The 16,145-nt window shown below is 41.9% G+C and overlaps 1 protein-coding gene across 1 annotated transcript in view; it reads right to left on the bottom strand.

The window, feature by feature from the left end:
- The window catches only part of ADGRA1 (adhesion G protein-coupled receptor A1), a 534,808-nt gene that overhangs the window by 353,369 nt on the left and 165,294 nt on the right, over positions 1–16,145 (bottom strand). The window contains exons 9-10 of the mRNA XM_075843229.1: positions 4,578–4,770; positions 1,671–1,820 (exon numbers count right to left, since the gene is read on the bottom strand). Of these exons, the coding sequence (XP_075699344.1) occupies positions 1,671–1,820; positions 4,578–4,770 (343 nt within the window). The remainder of the gene's footprint in view (positions 1–1,670; positions 1,821–4,577; positions 4,771–16,145) is intronic.

Below are 16,145 nucleotides of genomic sequence, written 5' to 3'. Positions count from 1 at the left end.
CTGAGAAGCTACGCACCACTTCCTAAAATCAGAACAGTATTCCTCAACCGGTCTCCTACCCTGACGTAAGGTCACCAGCTGACTCTCGGCTAAAGCAGTCCTGTCAGTCTCGTCGTAAATGAGTCCGAGGGCAGAGAAAAAAAGGATCAACAGAGGAAAGTTCAGGGGCGTCAGGAGCCAAGGAGAAGGCCCACTCTTGGGGCCCTTCCTGGAGTCGGGATATGATGATACCCACCCGCTGGTTCTCGGTACCTGAGGAGTGGGGCTTTAGGCGGAAATACAGTCTGCAACTCTCCCGGAAGGAGAGAAACGTCTTACGGTCCCCTGAAAACCGGTCAGGTAACTTGAGGTCGGGTTCTAGAGGTGAGGTGAGGGGTACTACTAAAGCAGCGTCACCCTGATTGACCCTTTGGGCCAGGGCCTGGACCTGTAGGGAGAGGCCCTGCATCTGCTGGGTCAGGGTCTCAAGGGGGTCCATGATAGCGTCAGCGTAGGAGAAATGGTAGACTAGGTAAGGGCTTGTAATTGTGTAATGGCAGGAAGGAGGTGAAGGGAAAGTGAGCCCTAATCTACCCACCGCCCTGTCCCTGCCTACTTGCAACGACCCGCCCTAGACGACGAGGTACAACTGGGCGGCGGTCCCTACGCTGGCTAAGTGCACAGGAAGACAAACAGGGAACACGCAAGGGAAGGGGCAGTAGCCACGGAACGCCACGAGGAAACGGGGCGGCGAACGAACAGTCAGGACCAGGACGAAGTGAGTACACCCGAGCAGGCACGGAGACAGAAGCAAGCCAGGGCAAGCAAGCAGGTCAAGCAGAACTGCAGCAAGGCAGAAGCACGGCAGAAGCAGGCTGGAGCAAGCAGCAGTGGGGCCAGGAATCCAAAAGAATTACAAGCACTGAGGGAGAGCACAGGGCAGGTAATAAAGGGCAGGGGGCGGAGCTAACTCCGAGAGACCAGGCCGCGATAGGCTCTCCCACTCCTGAGCCTGCCACCCTGGTTGGTGGGAGATGGTGTCAGTCGAGCAGGTCTGGCCTCAGGTGTGGATTGATTAATCCCAGGAGTATAGCTAGATGAAGTACCTGGCAGATCCCTAACAACAGCATAGAAAATGCTGTTCATACCATACAATTTGTGATTCAAATCATTCACTGTATTTCATGGCATAAAGCAGCATTACTCTACTTAGCAAGACAACATAGAGCAAACCTTGGGCACACTAGGATTTTGCCAACCATATAGAGTGACAAATTCAGGATTCTCAGGATTTCTGGCAAATTTAGGTAGGGCTACATGGAGACTTTTTGAAGTGTGAGTTTCACATTTTGACTGTTCAGCAACAGCTGCAGTCCACAAGCGTGAATTGAGTTGCATACAGACTGCATCAGAAGTTAAAATTTAAACATTGCACTACAAAAAGTCTCCATTTAGCCCTAGCCTTATATCTCGATGCAAAAGCTACACTAGCGGCAATTTCTGGACCACAGTGAATTAAATTACACATTAAAGTACACCAAATTCTTCTAGTATGAGAATGGTGAAAGAATGGTCATCAATGAACCCCTTTGAGGTTCATTAAATACTATTCAGTCCTGGAAACCAAGGAAAAACGTTTACACACATCTTTGCTAACAATAGTAGCAGCACTTTGAAATTTTAAAACCTACGTGTTTGATGTGTCCCACAAAGGTTATCATCTTTTCCATCATGTCGGCCACAAGCAATACATCCATCTTATCAGTGAAGTCGGAGGCTCCCCTGGTGTAGGTCATTAGTTGTTCAGCATATTCAAGGACATTGGTGTCATTTACAGGCACCTAGAAGTAGATAATTACAAAGTATGGCTTTTAATCTGTTTGGAAAGGAAATCTATAATCTCCTTACAAGTACAACCTATTTGACCTTAAACATAAAAATAATCTATGCAATATAAATGTTCCATAAGGCTTTGTACTATTTAATCAGTGAAGGATTTTTATAATGAAACAGCACATACAGCAATATCAGGACGCACAAGGTTTTATGTAGAGCAATACTATTAGTAGGTTATCCTTTAACCCCTTCGCGCACCCTGACGTGCCATTACGTCCGGGTGCAGGGGGTGATGTTTGGATCGCGCTCACGCACTGAGCACACTCCATATGCTGCGGGAGTCAGCTGTATTTGACAGCGAACACCCGGGACTAACAGACGGGAGCAGCGAACGCGCTGCTCCTGGCTGTTTAAGCTCTCAAATGCTGCGATCAATCGCGACCGCAGCATCTGAGGCGTTGAAAAGCTGGGGGCGGCCCCCTCCAACAGCTCATCACCCCCCCAGAGTGAGATTGGGGGGGTAACTATGGTTGTTATGGCAGGGCTTAACAGATGCCTGTCAAAATTACGACATACGTTAGTATTGCAGTATATTGTACCAGCGATCTAACAATCGCTGGTTCAAGTCCCCTAGGGGGGCTAATAAAGTGTGTGAAAAAAAGTTTTAGTAGTGAAAAAAACAAATTATAAGTTCAAAAAACCCCCCTCTTCCCATTTTCCCCCTAAAGTAATGTAAAACATAAAAAAAAGTTCCAAAAAATCATATCGCTGCGTCCGTAAAAGTCTGAACTATTACAATATAGTGATATTTAATGCGCATGGTGAACGCCGTGTTTTTGGTCAACTTAGCGTTAAAAAAAAATGTAATAAAAATAGATCAAAAAGTTCTACATACCAAAAAATGGTACCGATAAAACCTACAGCTCGTCCCGCAAAAAATAAGCCCGCACACCGCTCAATCGGTGAAAAAACAAAAAAAAGTTATGGCTCTCAGAATGTGGCGACACAAAACATTTTTTTTAACAAAAAGTTTATTATCAATAAAAGTTGTAAAATATAAAAATATATATATAAATTTGGTATCACCGTAATCATATTGAGCCACAGAATAAAGATAAGTTGTCATTTTTGCTGCACGGTGAAAGCCGTAAAAACAAAACCCCAAAAACTATTGAGGAATCACAGTTTTTTTTTTCATTTTCAGCCTGCAAAGTATTTTTTTTGCAGTTTCCCAGTACATTATATGGATTTATAAATGGTACCAAAAGAAACTACAACTTCTTCCGCAAAAAATAAGCCCTCACACCACTCTATTGACGAAAAATAAATATGTTATGGCTCTTGGAATGCGAGGAGTGAAAAACAAAAATAAAAAAATGGCTTTGTCCCGAAGGGGTTAACAAACCAAAGATGAAGATACAATCTGCATTTAGAAGGGACCCACATTCACATTTTTTAAATTAATTTTCCTAGGCCAGGCATCATACGCCATGGACGATGAACTCAACAATAGTTGGTCCTTTGCCTGGTTTCTCCATAAGTCATACTATATAGAACTATGGTTTCAAAATTTTGCACCTTTTGAGCTAAACAGTGAGATTTAGCTCTATGCAGGTTGCAATGAATGGCTCCCTCATTTTTCAATGTATTTGTACTATAAATGATAGGTCTTTAAGCAGCTAGCCACAGGGGCGCAAGTGAATGATTTGTATGGCCCATTACAAAATAAGAAATTAAAGTGGCTCTGTCCGCTAAATATGCTGCCTTATGTAGGGGCAGCATATTACAGCTACAGGTCTGTATTTGAGTAATAGGAGCGATGTAAGAATACAGAAGACTCATAGTTATGAGTTTGCAATATTCATAGGTGGAGCAATCCTCCCCGCGTCTCCTCGCCCCTCTCCGTAGTGACTGACAGGCTGCTGTGGATGCACATATACACATATTCACATCAGCCGGTCTGTCACTGCCGAGAGGGAAGGGGGAGGGAGTGCTCCCCTCATGAATGCAGCGGACTCATAACTTCGAGTCCACTAAATTATTTCATCGCTTTTATTACCCAAACGGTACAAATGTTTTTTTGAGTAATTTTGGATAATAAGAGTACGGACCTGTAGCTGTATTATGCTGCCAGTACATAGGGCAGCGTATTGAAATCACAGGTATGGGATTTACGAAGGAAATAATGAGATGCAAATATCTGTATTAAATCGGCACCCCGCTGCATGCTGAGCGAGCCGGAGGGGAGCAGAGAAGCGGTGAGGTAAGTGTGTTTATGCTTTATTTTTTGTCCGGTGGGGTGGGGGTGGATGGTGCACAGCCACAGTCATTGCGCCACACGGCCAACTGGAAGATGCAACAGATTTATTAATTTGCCTCTTAATAAATCTGTCGCCTATAACTCCAGTGGAACAGATAGTCTGATATAACTCTAGTCTTAGTAAATACAGTATGCCCCACAGTGAGATGACTATATTTGCAGAATATACAGAAATTTGATCAGTTTTAATGCAAATATGATTTTCCCATAGTGTGAACAGGGCATAGGCACTAGAAAGAATTATATTGATTGCTGACAAATAAATTTTATTGAATAGTCTAGAAACACAAAGTTTGTGTTTTTCTATCTACAGATGAGGCTTTCCCCGGAAATTCCAAGTTCGATAGTAAAAATAATCCAAATATACTGTATAATATAAAGCATCTATTAGAGAGAAAAATAATAATGATCACATGTTCAGTGGCTGGAAGGGAATATTTACCAGGCTCAAGGCATGAAGATCCCTTGTAACTTCATGTGAGAAGGGACAGGCTGTATAGTCTTCTTCTGTCCACAGTCCATCTCTGTCACACTTACGCCAGGCTTTTGGATCTCCAACTGCATCGAGCAATGAACTGAGAGAAAACTGTTTGCAGGGATGAAGAGCAGTCATTCCAGCTATTGTTCTAGGCCACCTATGAGAAAATGTTCAAATCAATGGAATAAGATCACAAAAATATAGCAAAAACTAACAATCTCGTTTACTAACAGTATAGAGTCTATGTAGTGCCGTACATACAGATGGGAGTCATAGCAAAGAAAATAGGTCCCCATTATGGAGCTAGGATTTTCTACCCAAGAAGGGAGGGTCTGATGCTTGTTTCCCACTTCACGTCTTTTATATGACCCTTGGGTCAATTCCCTAACCCTTTGGTTGCTGACATTGCAGTTCCTATGGAGAAAGGTTCTTGCCACCCAGTAGTGAAAGGGATAGAACCAACCAGGCCTCTGCCCCCTCTGTCCAATGCCCCCATAGCAGTCACATGATCTGTCTCTATGGTGTGTATGGCACTATTGGCACTATTATTGTCCCCATTTTCTAGAAGGGTTTTAATGGAGAAATACCCTTTATCTTTATCCATAGTTGCAGTTGGCATCATGGGAACCTATACACACACATGTTGTCACTTCCTAGCGACAATAAATGGTCTGAATAATCTGAAGTGTTGGCTTTTTCCATTTTGGTGTGGTCTGTGCCACTCTCTTTGAGAGCACATTCAGACATTTTACATGAGCCCCTCTAGATTTCGGGTATACCTATTACTTTTGCTTGGTAAATGGCAAAATACAATTATATATGTTGTATGAAGGTTGAAGACAAGGAGACATTTCTTTCAGGAATTTTGGTTCCAAATCTTCTTTTGCATCATTTTCCTGTCTGCAGCTTTGTAATATTGTGCTAATTGGTGAAAAAAAAAGGTTTCAATGAATTTCTACTTGATCATTTATTGGAACTAGGGGAAATCTGTGGCCACCTTTCAAGGAGAGAATCAGTAGATTTTCAGAAAGAAAGGAACTCTCAATTCATTAACCAAAACGAATAGTAAACTGCTCCAATCCATATAGCGAAATAAACATTTTGCTATTCATTTGGATGTATCTCATGTCCAAAACCACGCAGGTATTTACATTTGTTTGTCAGAATAACCTTTAGCACTAATGCCAAACAGATTGAAAACCGTCCTTTGGCTGCCTGGGTTACATAATAAATTGCTTAGCAACGTGGACAAAAGTTCAAATATTTCAAGCTATGATATGTACACATGATGGATTGCTGAAATTATTCTAGAATTTGCTAAAGACCGACACAAATCTGAAATGTTTTGAGAAGAGGAATAGATACAGTATAACCTAAGAGAATGTCAAATATATCACTGTTTGCAGTTTATACCATACTTTTGGATCGGATCAGTGATAATGTTAGAATGTCTCACCACGGCATCCCTTTTTAAAAATTGATGCCAGCCCTGATGAACAATTGAGTTGGGTCAGAAGTTGAAGACCTTCTTTTAGAATATCCATATGCTTTAATATGGCACATGGAAAAAGGTTCTCTTCTCGAGAAAATCCCTATAACTCATTTTCATTTGTTGGAGTCCATAGGTGTAAAACATCTAACAAAATAATAAGGCAAAAAAGCTGAAGTTTTCTTTTTTTTTTTTTTTACTTAGAACTGGGTTTTAACAGGGAAATGGTGCATTGCAATCACTGACGTCCCGAAAACTCATGCACATTGGCACTAATGGTAACGGTTATTATCGTAGGGCAAAGGAAAACCCTGACATGTTCTACTTATTGCCATCTCCTGTTCTCACATACGTCAAGCATGTAGCATTCACATTGTCCAGCAGGCTTGTGACCAATGAAATGCCTGATCTAGATGTAATGGATTTGCCTGACACAGCTTCTTTGTCGACGCCCGTGGTTAATCAGCCTGCATCTGTGCCTAGGTCTGTTAGAGTGACTCGATCTGTTACCACTCAGGCTGGGAGGCTGAGGAGTGGGAGAACCTATCACGGCCTGGCCAGAGGGAGCTAGCTCCCGCCCTCTGTCTATTTATACCTTCATTTCCTGCTCCTCCTTTGCCTGTGATTCAGTTCTGTTTCCTGGCTCTGCTGCTCCTGCTTGTTCTATTGTCCTCTGCTTCAAATTGACCCTGGCTTTACTGACAACTCTCCTGCTCTGCGCTTGGTACCTCGTACACTCCTGGTTTGACTCGGCTCGTTCACTACTCTTGTTGCTCACGGTGTTGCCGTGGGCAACTGCCCCATTTCCCATAGCTTCTGTGTACCCTTGTCTGTTTGTCTCTCGTGCATGTATTGAGCGTAGGGACCGTCGCCCAGTTGTACGCCGTCGCCTAGGACGGGCCGTGCAAGTAGGCAGGGACTGAGTGGCGGGTAGATTAGGGCTCACCTGTTTGTCTCCCTACCCCGTCATTACACTAGACATTCAAGAAAAAGTGAAGTTCTACAAAGGTTCCAAACTGTCTTAAAGTTTCTTTATACTTTTCATTTACCACTGACCCTACAATCCATTTTATACTGTATTTGAGAATCAGAATATTTTTTATAAAAATAAATGTATACATCCAGCTTCAAATTCAATGTATAACCATTTTCTGATGACACCAAATCTATGAATAGTGTTTCTCCAGATAGTCCTATCTTCTTTTAGGGTCTTGCTTCTCAATTACATATTCATGATTGTCATTAAGTAGCAAGACCCAAAAATGTTTGTTTCTTAAGGCTGGTCATCATCGTCTTCCTATTATTCTATTATCCCTTCTGGGCATAAGTAAATTTTTCAAGAGCTGGGACTACTCTATGTCCACCATTAAGTACAGAGTATCATAGGTTTGTTCTGGTCATATGTGGTCTAATGAAGACAATAAAATAACATAGCCTGGACAAACCATGAAGACAGTTCATTAATAGGCTTTTCTACTTTGGATAATACTCTTTTATTAAAAGGGTCTCCCAACAATAAGCTGATCACATTGTACGGATGCTGCAAGGGACCCCCAGTGATCAGCAGTAATCTATGGAGGAACTTGTCAGCAAGTGTTCAATTCCCTGCAGTGCCACCACAGGAGAAATGCAGCATTACATGGTTCACATTTTAATCAATGGACTGCCCATGTAATGCATTAATAAACGTTCAACAAACTTTTGGCATGTCATAGTGACATGTCAGAAGTTTTTATTGGTGGAGGTCCGAGCGCTGAGACCCCCAGCAATCGCTTAAATGAAGCAGCAGACGCGCTCGTGTGTTCTCTCAGCCGCTTAGTTTCTGTTCGTCTTTTTACGGAAATCGATGTAGCGGTGTACGGACTCAATAGAAAGTCTATGAGCCCGTACACCACTACATTGCCTCTACGGAAAAAGCCGAACAGAAACTAAGCGGCTCAGCAATCAAACGATCGCTTCTCCCTCTTCGTTTTAGCGATTGGAGGGGGTATCAGTGCTTGGCCCCCACCAATCAAACATTCTGACTTGTCACTATGACATGTCAGAAGTTTGTTGAATGTTTAGTTACCCTTTAAAGAATCAGATTCTTCAGAGACGAATACTCATTGCATCTGCTCTCCGATACGGCTGGTAAATGAGGGTCTCACCTCTGTCCATTCAGAAAATTACAATAGGTATTGGAAAGTGGGTTATCTAAACCAGACAACGCGTTTCACTCAAAAAAAGCTGCATACTGTTAGAAGAGACAACCCCAAGTAATTTTCGAAACTAGACTTGTAGATTTTGTACCTCTTATTTGAAAAGCACATTATACTCAACTATTCAACTAAACTACAAGTGGAAACCTTGATTCAAATATTTATTTGTTGAGTTTGGGAGGCAATTTTTCATGTATTATTCCACCTATCTAACAAGAGCAACAAAAACCTTTGCTGTCAAAACAACTAGATCTCTACTTTTGAAATGGATGGAAAACTTTGTTTTGGCATCTGCTATCTTCTTGTCTATGCATTTTACAGAAGATCAAAAACCTCGAGACTTCCACAATAAGATTATTACTTTGCAGATGCATCACTGTGAGCATGCCTTAGAAACAATGCCTCTCGTATATATAATTAAAGGGCTTAAAGTCTTCCAGGCATTTACAACATGTTCACTGTCAAGTTCAAAATAATCCACAGACTCAGCACAGACTTTTGATATACACTTTAAAATACATTTTCTTAAACTTTTCTGAAAGTCGATCAGTAAGTTTGAGAACATCTATTTAAATTTATAGCCAATGACAAATTGCCCTTGGCATTAACTTGAAGCTAGATTAAAAAAAATTATAACTCTACTGACTACTAAAAAATTTAGGTTTTTACAAAAAACCTGTGAATCTCAGAAAGTTAAAAACTTCATAGAACCCATAAAAATATACATACATATAGAAACACACACATATACAAATGCATTCGGAAAGTGTTCAGACCCTTTCACTTTTTTCACATTTTGTTATGTTGATGCCTTGTGCTAAAATAAAAAAAGTTCATGTTTTTCCACATCATTCTGCACTCAATACCCCAATGATGAAGTGAAAACAGAATGTTAGTAATTTTAGCTAATTTATTGAAAAGGTAAAACTAAAATATTGCGTTGACATAAGTATTCAGACCCTTTACTGAGTACTTAGTTGAAGTACCTTTGACAGCGATAACAGCCTCCAGTCTTCTTGGGTATGATGCCACAAGGTTTGCACACTTGGATTTGTGGATTTTCTGCCATTCTTCTCCGCAGATCCTCTCAAGCTCTGTCAGTTTGGATGGGGACCGTCGGTGGACAGACATTTTCAGGTATCTCCAGAGATGTTTGATTAGGTTCAAGTCAGGGGTCTGGCTGGGCCACTCAAGGGCATTCACAGAGTTGTCCCTAAGCCACTCCTGTGATCTAAAGCACTCTAGATCAGGTTTTCAATAGGAATATCTCTGTACTTTGCTCCATTCATCTTTCCCTCAACCCTGACCAGTCTCCCTGTCCCAATCGCTGAAAAACATCCCCTCAGCATGATGCTGCCACCACCACCATGCTTCACTGTAGGGATAGTATTGCGCAGGTGATGAGCAGTGCCTGGTCTCCTCCAGACGTCACACTTAAAATTGAGCCAAAAAAATGCAATCTTAGTTTCATCCGAGCATAGAAATCTTGTTTCTCACAGTCTGAGAGTCCTTAAAGGGAACCTGTCACCAGCATTTCAGTTATTGAACTTTACTTATCCCTCACTGGCCGCTGCTTTCAAAAGTTCATTGCCGTTATCCTCTCTCCTAAACTCCTCCTCTGACTGTAAATAATGGTCTACGAACATTTCACGCTTTTTAGCGTAATAATCTGGTGTCCCATTGTGCGCACACACCAGAAGAGGACATCAATGCACAAGCGCTGGATTTTGTGTGCTGGGGGAAGGCGAGGAGCTGTCAATCAAAAGTACAGAGGTGGGGTAAACTCGGAAAGACTTGAGGAACGAAGATATGACTCTTTTCAAACGAAGATTTGACTCTTTTCTGCTCATCAGCATACGGTGCGGGAACACTAAAAACGGAATACTAAGGCTAGAGAGCCGGCTAAGAAGACAATTATAGGTTATATAGAAATGATTTTTCCCCCTCTACCAGCAGGTATTGCTGGTTTAATAGGAGAAATGCTGGTGACAGGTTCCATTTAAGGTGCTTTTTTGCAAACTCCAGGCGGTCTTTCATGTGTCTTTTACAGTAGAGAGGCGTCTTTCAGGCCACTCTGCCATAAAGACCAGATTGGTGGAGTCCTGCAGTAATGATCTTCTGGAAGTTTCTCCCATCTGGTCACAGGATCTTTGGAGCTCAGACAGAGTGACCATTGGGTTCTTGGTCACCCCTCTTACCAAGGACCCTCTCCCCCAATGACTTAGTTTGGTGGGGCAACCAGCCTAGGAAGAGTCCTGGTTGTTCCAAACTTCTTCCATTTAAGAATTATGGAGGCCTTTGTGCTCTTGAGAACTTTTAGTGCAGCAGAATTTTTTTTGTATCCTTCTCCTGACCTGTGCCTCCACACAATCCTTTCTCTGAGCTCTACAGGCAGTTCCATCCTCCTCATTGCTTGGTTTTTGGTCTGATCTGCATGGTCAGCAGTGATACCTTATATAGACAGGGGTGCGTCTTCCCAAATCATGTCCAATCAAATTAATTTACCACAGGTGGACTCCAATCAAGGTGTAGAAACATTTCAAAGATGATCTAGAGAAATGGGAGGCTGAATTTCAAGTGTCATAGCAAAGGGTCTGAATACTTATGTCCATGTGATATTTTAGTTTTTAATTTTTAATAAATTTGCAAAAATGTCTAAAATTCTGTTTTTAATTTGTCATTATGGGGTAATGAGTGTAAAAGAATAGGGAAAAACTTGAATTTTGAATATTTATTTATTTTAGCACAAGGCCTCAACATATCAAAATGTGAAAAAAGTGAAAGGGTCTGAAGACTTTCTGAATGCACTGTGTATGTGCTTACTGCTTTCATGAAGGTTCATGAAGATCATAAAGAAGTTTCTTATACAAGTGCATGTGTGTATGTGTTAGCTCCAGCTCCGGCGCTTTACTTTATTGTAAACTTAAGGAGATGCAGTGGAGCCACAATTGACTGCCGAAAACTCATTATTGAATAGCCAAGTGCGGGGTTGCCAGCAGATATGACATGGTCCCGAATATTAGGATCTTCAGACCATAAGGTGCAGTATTAAAGAGTATTTACTATGTATATATATATATATATATATATATATATATATATATATATATATATATATATACTACCGTTCTAAAGTTTAGGGTCACTTAGAAATGTTCTTATTTTTGCAAGATAAGCACAGTTTTTTAAATGAAGATAACATTAAATTAATCAGAAATACACTCTATACATTGTTAATGTGCTAAATGACTATTCTAGCTGCAAACGTCTGGTTTTTAATGCAATATCTACGTAGGTGTATAGAGGCCCATTTCCAGCAACCATCACTCCAGTGTTCTAATGGTACATTGTGTTTGCTAACTGTGTTAGAAGGCTAATGGATGACTAGAAAACACTTGAAAGCCCTTGTGCAATTATGTTAGCACCGCTGTAAACAGTTTTGCTGTTTAGAGGAGCTATAAAACTGACCTTCCTTTGAGCTAGTTGAGAATCTGGAGCATTACATTTGTGGGTTCGATTAAACTCTCAAAATGGCTACAAAAAGAGAGCTTTCATGTGAAACTCGACAGTCTATTCTTGTTCTTAGAAATGAAGGCTATTCCATGCGAGAAATTGCCAAGAAACTGAAGATTTCCTACAACGGTGTGTACTACTCCCTTCAGAGGACAGCACACACAGGCTCTAACCAGAGTAGAAAGAGAAGTGGGAGGCCCCGCTGCACAAATGAGCAACAAGACAAGTACATTAGAGTCTCTAATTTGAGAAATAGACGCCTCACAGGTCCTCAACTGGCAGCTTCATTAAATAGTACCCGCAAAACGCCAGTGTCAACGTCTACAGTGAAGAGGCGACTCCGGGATGCTGGCCTTCAGGGCAGAGTGGCAAAGAAAAAGCCATATCTGAAACTGGCTAATAAAAGGAAAAGATTAATATGGGCAAAAGCACACAGACATTGGACAGAGGATGATTGGAAAAAAGTGTTATGGACAGACGAATCGAAGTTTGAGGTGTTTGGATCACACAGAAGAACACTTGTGAGACGCAGAGCAACTGAAAAGATGCTGGAAGAGTGCCTGACGCCATCAGTCAAGCATGGTGGAGGTCATGTGATGGTCTGGGGTTGCTTTGGTGCTGGTAAAGTGGGAAATTTGTACAAGGTAAAAGGGATTTTGAATAAGGAAGGCTATCACTCCATTTTGCAACGCCATGCCATACCCTTTGGACAGCGCTTGATTGGAGCCAATTTCATCCTACAACAGGACAATGACCCAAAGCACACCTCAAATTATGCAAGAACTATTTAGGGAAGAAGCAGGCAGCTGCTATCTGTAATGGAGTGGCCAGCGCAGTCACCAGATCTCAACCCCATAGAGCTGTTGTGGGAGCAGCTTGACCGTATGGTACGCAAGAAGTGCCCATCAAGCCAATCCAACTTGTGGGAGGGGCTTCTGGAAGCATGGGGGGAATTTCTCCTGATTACCTCAGCAAATTAACAGCTATAATGCCAAAGGTCTGCAATGCTGTATATATATATATATATATATATATATATATACACAGTGAAGGAAATAAGTATTTGATCCCTTGCTGATTTTGTACGTTTGCCCACTGTCAAAGTCATGAACAGTCTAGAATATTTTGGCTAGGTTAATTTTACCAGTGAGAGATAGATTATATTTTTAAAAAAAAAACAGAAAATCACATAGTCAAAATTATATATATTTATTTGCATTGTGCACAGAGAAATAAGTATTTGATCCCCTACCAACCATTAAGAGTTCAGCCTCCTACAGACCAGTTACACCCTCCAAATCAACTTGGTGCCTGCATTAAAGACAGCTGTCTTAAATGGTCACCTGTATAAAATACTCCTGTCCACAGACTCAATTAATCAGTCTGACTCTAACCTCTACAACATGGGCAAGACCAAAGAGCTTTCTAAGGATGTCAGGGACAAGATCATAGACCTGCACAAGGCTGGAATGGGCTACAAAACCATAAGTAAGACGCTGGGTGAGAAGGAGACAACTGTTGGTGCAATAGTAAGAAAATGGAAGACATACAAAATGACTGTCAATCGACATCGATCTGGGGCTCCATGCAAAATCTCAACTCGTGAGGTATCCTTGATCCTGAGGAAGGTGAGAGCTCAGCCGAAAACTACACGGGGGGGCGAACTTGTTAATGATCTCAAGGCAGCTGGGACCACAGTCACCAAGAAAACCATTGGTAACACATTACGCTGTAATGAAATAAAATCCTGCAGTGCCCGCAAGGTCCCCCTGCTCAAGAAGGCACATGTACAGGCCCGTCTGAAGTTTGCAAATGAACATCTGGATGATTCTGGTAGTGATTGGGAGAAGGTGCTGTGGTCAGATAAAAATTGAGCTCTTTGGCATTAATTCAACTCGCCGTGTTTGGGGGAAGAGAAATGCTACCTATGACCCAAAGAACACCGTCCCCACTGTCAAGCATGGAGGTGGAAACATTATGTTTTGGTGGTGTTTCTCTGCTAAGGGCACAGGGCTACTTCACCGCATCAATGGGAGAATGGATGGAGCCATGTACCGTCAAATCCTGAGTGACAACCTCCTTCCCTCCACCAGGACATTAAAAATGGCTCGTGGCTGGGTCTTCCAGCACGACAATGACCCGAAACATACAGCCAAGGCAACAAAGGAGTGGCTCAAAAAGAAGCACATTAAGGTCATGGAGTGGCCTAGCCAGTTTTCAGACCTTAATCCCATCGAAAACTTATGGAGGGAGCTGAAGATCCGAGTTGCCAAGCGACAGCCTCGAAATCTTAACCCCTTCGCGCTCAGCGACGTAATAATCCGTCGCGCTAACTGTATCGTTAGCGCTCAGCGACGGATTATTACGTCGCGGGAATAACGGCCATTTCGGCCGTCCTCCCGACACATGCAGGAGCTGTGACAGCTGTCTCGTACAGCAGCTGTCACAGCTCCTACAGCGGGGACCGATCGCTGTGTCCCCGCTGATTAACCCCTTAAAAGCCGTGTTCAATAGTGATCACGGCTTTTTAGGGGTTAAGCTACAATCGCCAGCCTGCTACGCGATAGCGGCTGGCGATGGTGGCTATGGCAACCGGACACCAAACAATGGCGTCCGGCTCTGCCATCGACGGAAGCCTAGTGGGTCCTGACGAAGTCAGGACCCACTATGCTTGCTGTCAGTGAGTAGCTGACAGTTCTAATACACTGCACTACGCATGTAGTGCAGTGTATTAGAATAGCGATCAGGGCCTCCTGCCCTCAAGTCCCCTAATGGGACAAAGTAATAAAGTTAAAAAAAAGTTAAAAAAAGATGTGTAAAAATAAGAAAATAAAAGTTTTAAAAGTATTAAAAGTAAAAATCCCCCCTTTTCCCTTATCAGTCCTTTATTATTAATAAAAATATATAAACAAACAAATAAACTGTACATAATTGGCATCGCCGCGTCCGTAACGGCCTGAACTACAAAATTATTTCGTTATTTATCCCGCACGGTGAACGCCGTAAAAGAAAATAATAATAAACCGTACCACAATTGTTTGGTCACTTCACCTCCCAAAAAATTGAATAAAAAGAGATCAAAAAGTCGCATGTACCTAAAAATGGTACTGATCGAAACTACAGTTCGTTACGCAAAAAATAAGCCCTCGCACGGCTTTATTGATGGAAAAATAAAACCGTTATGGCTCTTAGAATAAGGTAACACAAAAAGTGAATGATTGTTTACAAAACGTATTTTATTGTGCAAACGCCATAAGACATAAAAAAAAACTATAAACATCTGGTATCGCCGTAATCGTATCGCCCCGCAGAATAAAGTGAATATGTCATTTATAGCGCACGGTGAACGCTGTAAAAAAATAGATTAAAAAAACAATAGCAGAATTGCTGTTTTTTAGTCACCACGCCACCTAAAAATAGAATAAAAACTGATCAAAAAGTCGCATGCACCCCAAGAAAACTACAATGGATTCCTCAAGGGGTCTAGTTTTCAAAATGGGGTCACTTTTGGGGGTTTTCCACTGTTTTGGCACCACAAGACTTCTTCAAACCGGACATGGTGCCTAATAAAAAGGAGGCCTCAAAATCCACTGGGTGCTCCTTTGCTTCGGAGGCCGATGCTTCAGTCCATTACCGCCCGAGGGCTACATGTGGGATATTTCTCTAAACTGCAGAATCTGGGCAATAAGTATTAAGTTGCGTTTCTCTGGTAAAACCTTTTTTGTTATAAAAAAAATGGTATAAAAAGGATTTTCTGACAAAAATGTTTTTTTTAATTTCACCTCTACTTTGCTCTAAATTCCTGTGAAACACCTAAAGGGTTCATAAACTTTCTAAATGCTGTTGTGAATACTTTGAGGGGTCTAGTTTCTAAAATGGGGTGTTTGATAGGGGTTTCTAATATATAGGTCCATCAAAGCAACTTCAGAACTGAACACGAACCTAAAAAAAAATAAAAAATCAGGCAATACTTGGCTTCTTACATCATACTGATAATGAGCCGTGCCCACCCCGAGATGACCCCAGTTTTGACCGTTTGTATAAACGGAGACCCCTATTAGACCGTTTCAGTGCCTGGTTTTCCCAAGCATACACCCCCAAGAAGTGTATTTCTATTGATGAGTCCTTGGTGGATTTTAAAGGGAGGGTTCAATTCCGCGAGTACCTGCCGGGTAAGAAGGCAAGGTATGGCGTGAAGATGTATGAGCTGTGCGAGAGTGCATCAGGGTATACCTACAGGTTTAGGATATATGAAGGGAAGGACACCAGTGCTCAGCCCCCAGAATGCCCCCCCTTACTGGGAGTTAATGCAAAAATTGTGTGGGATTTGGT

The sequence above is a fragment of the Rhinoderma darwinii genome, chromosome 11 (genome assembly GCF_050947455.1).
Source record: "Rhinoderma darwinii isolate aRhiDar2 chromosome 11, aRhiDar2.hap1, whole genome shotgun sequence".
NCBI classification, from domain to species: Eukaryota; Metazoa; Chordata; class Amphibia; order Anura; family Rhinodermatidae; genus Rhinoderma; species Rhinoderma darwinii.
This window is presented reverse-complemented; position numbering and strand designations above follow the sequence as displayed.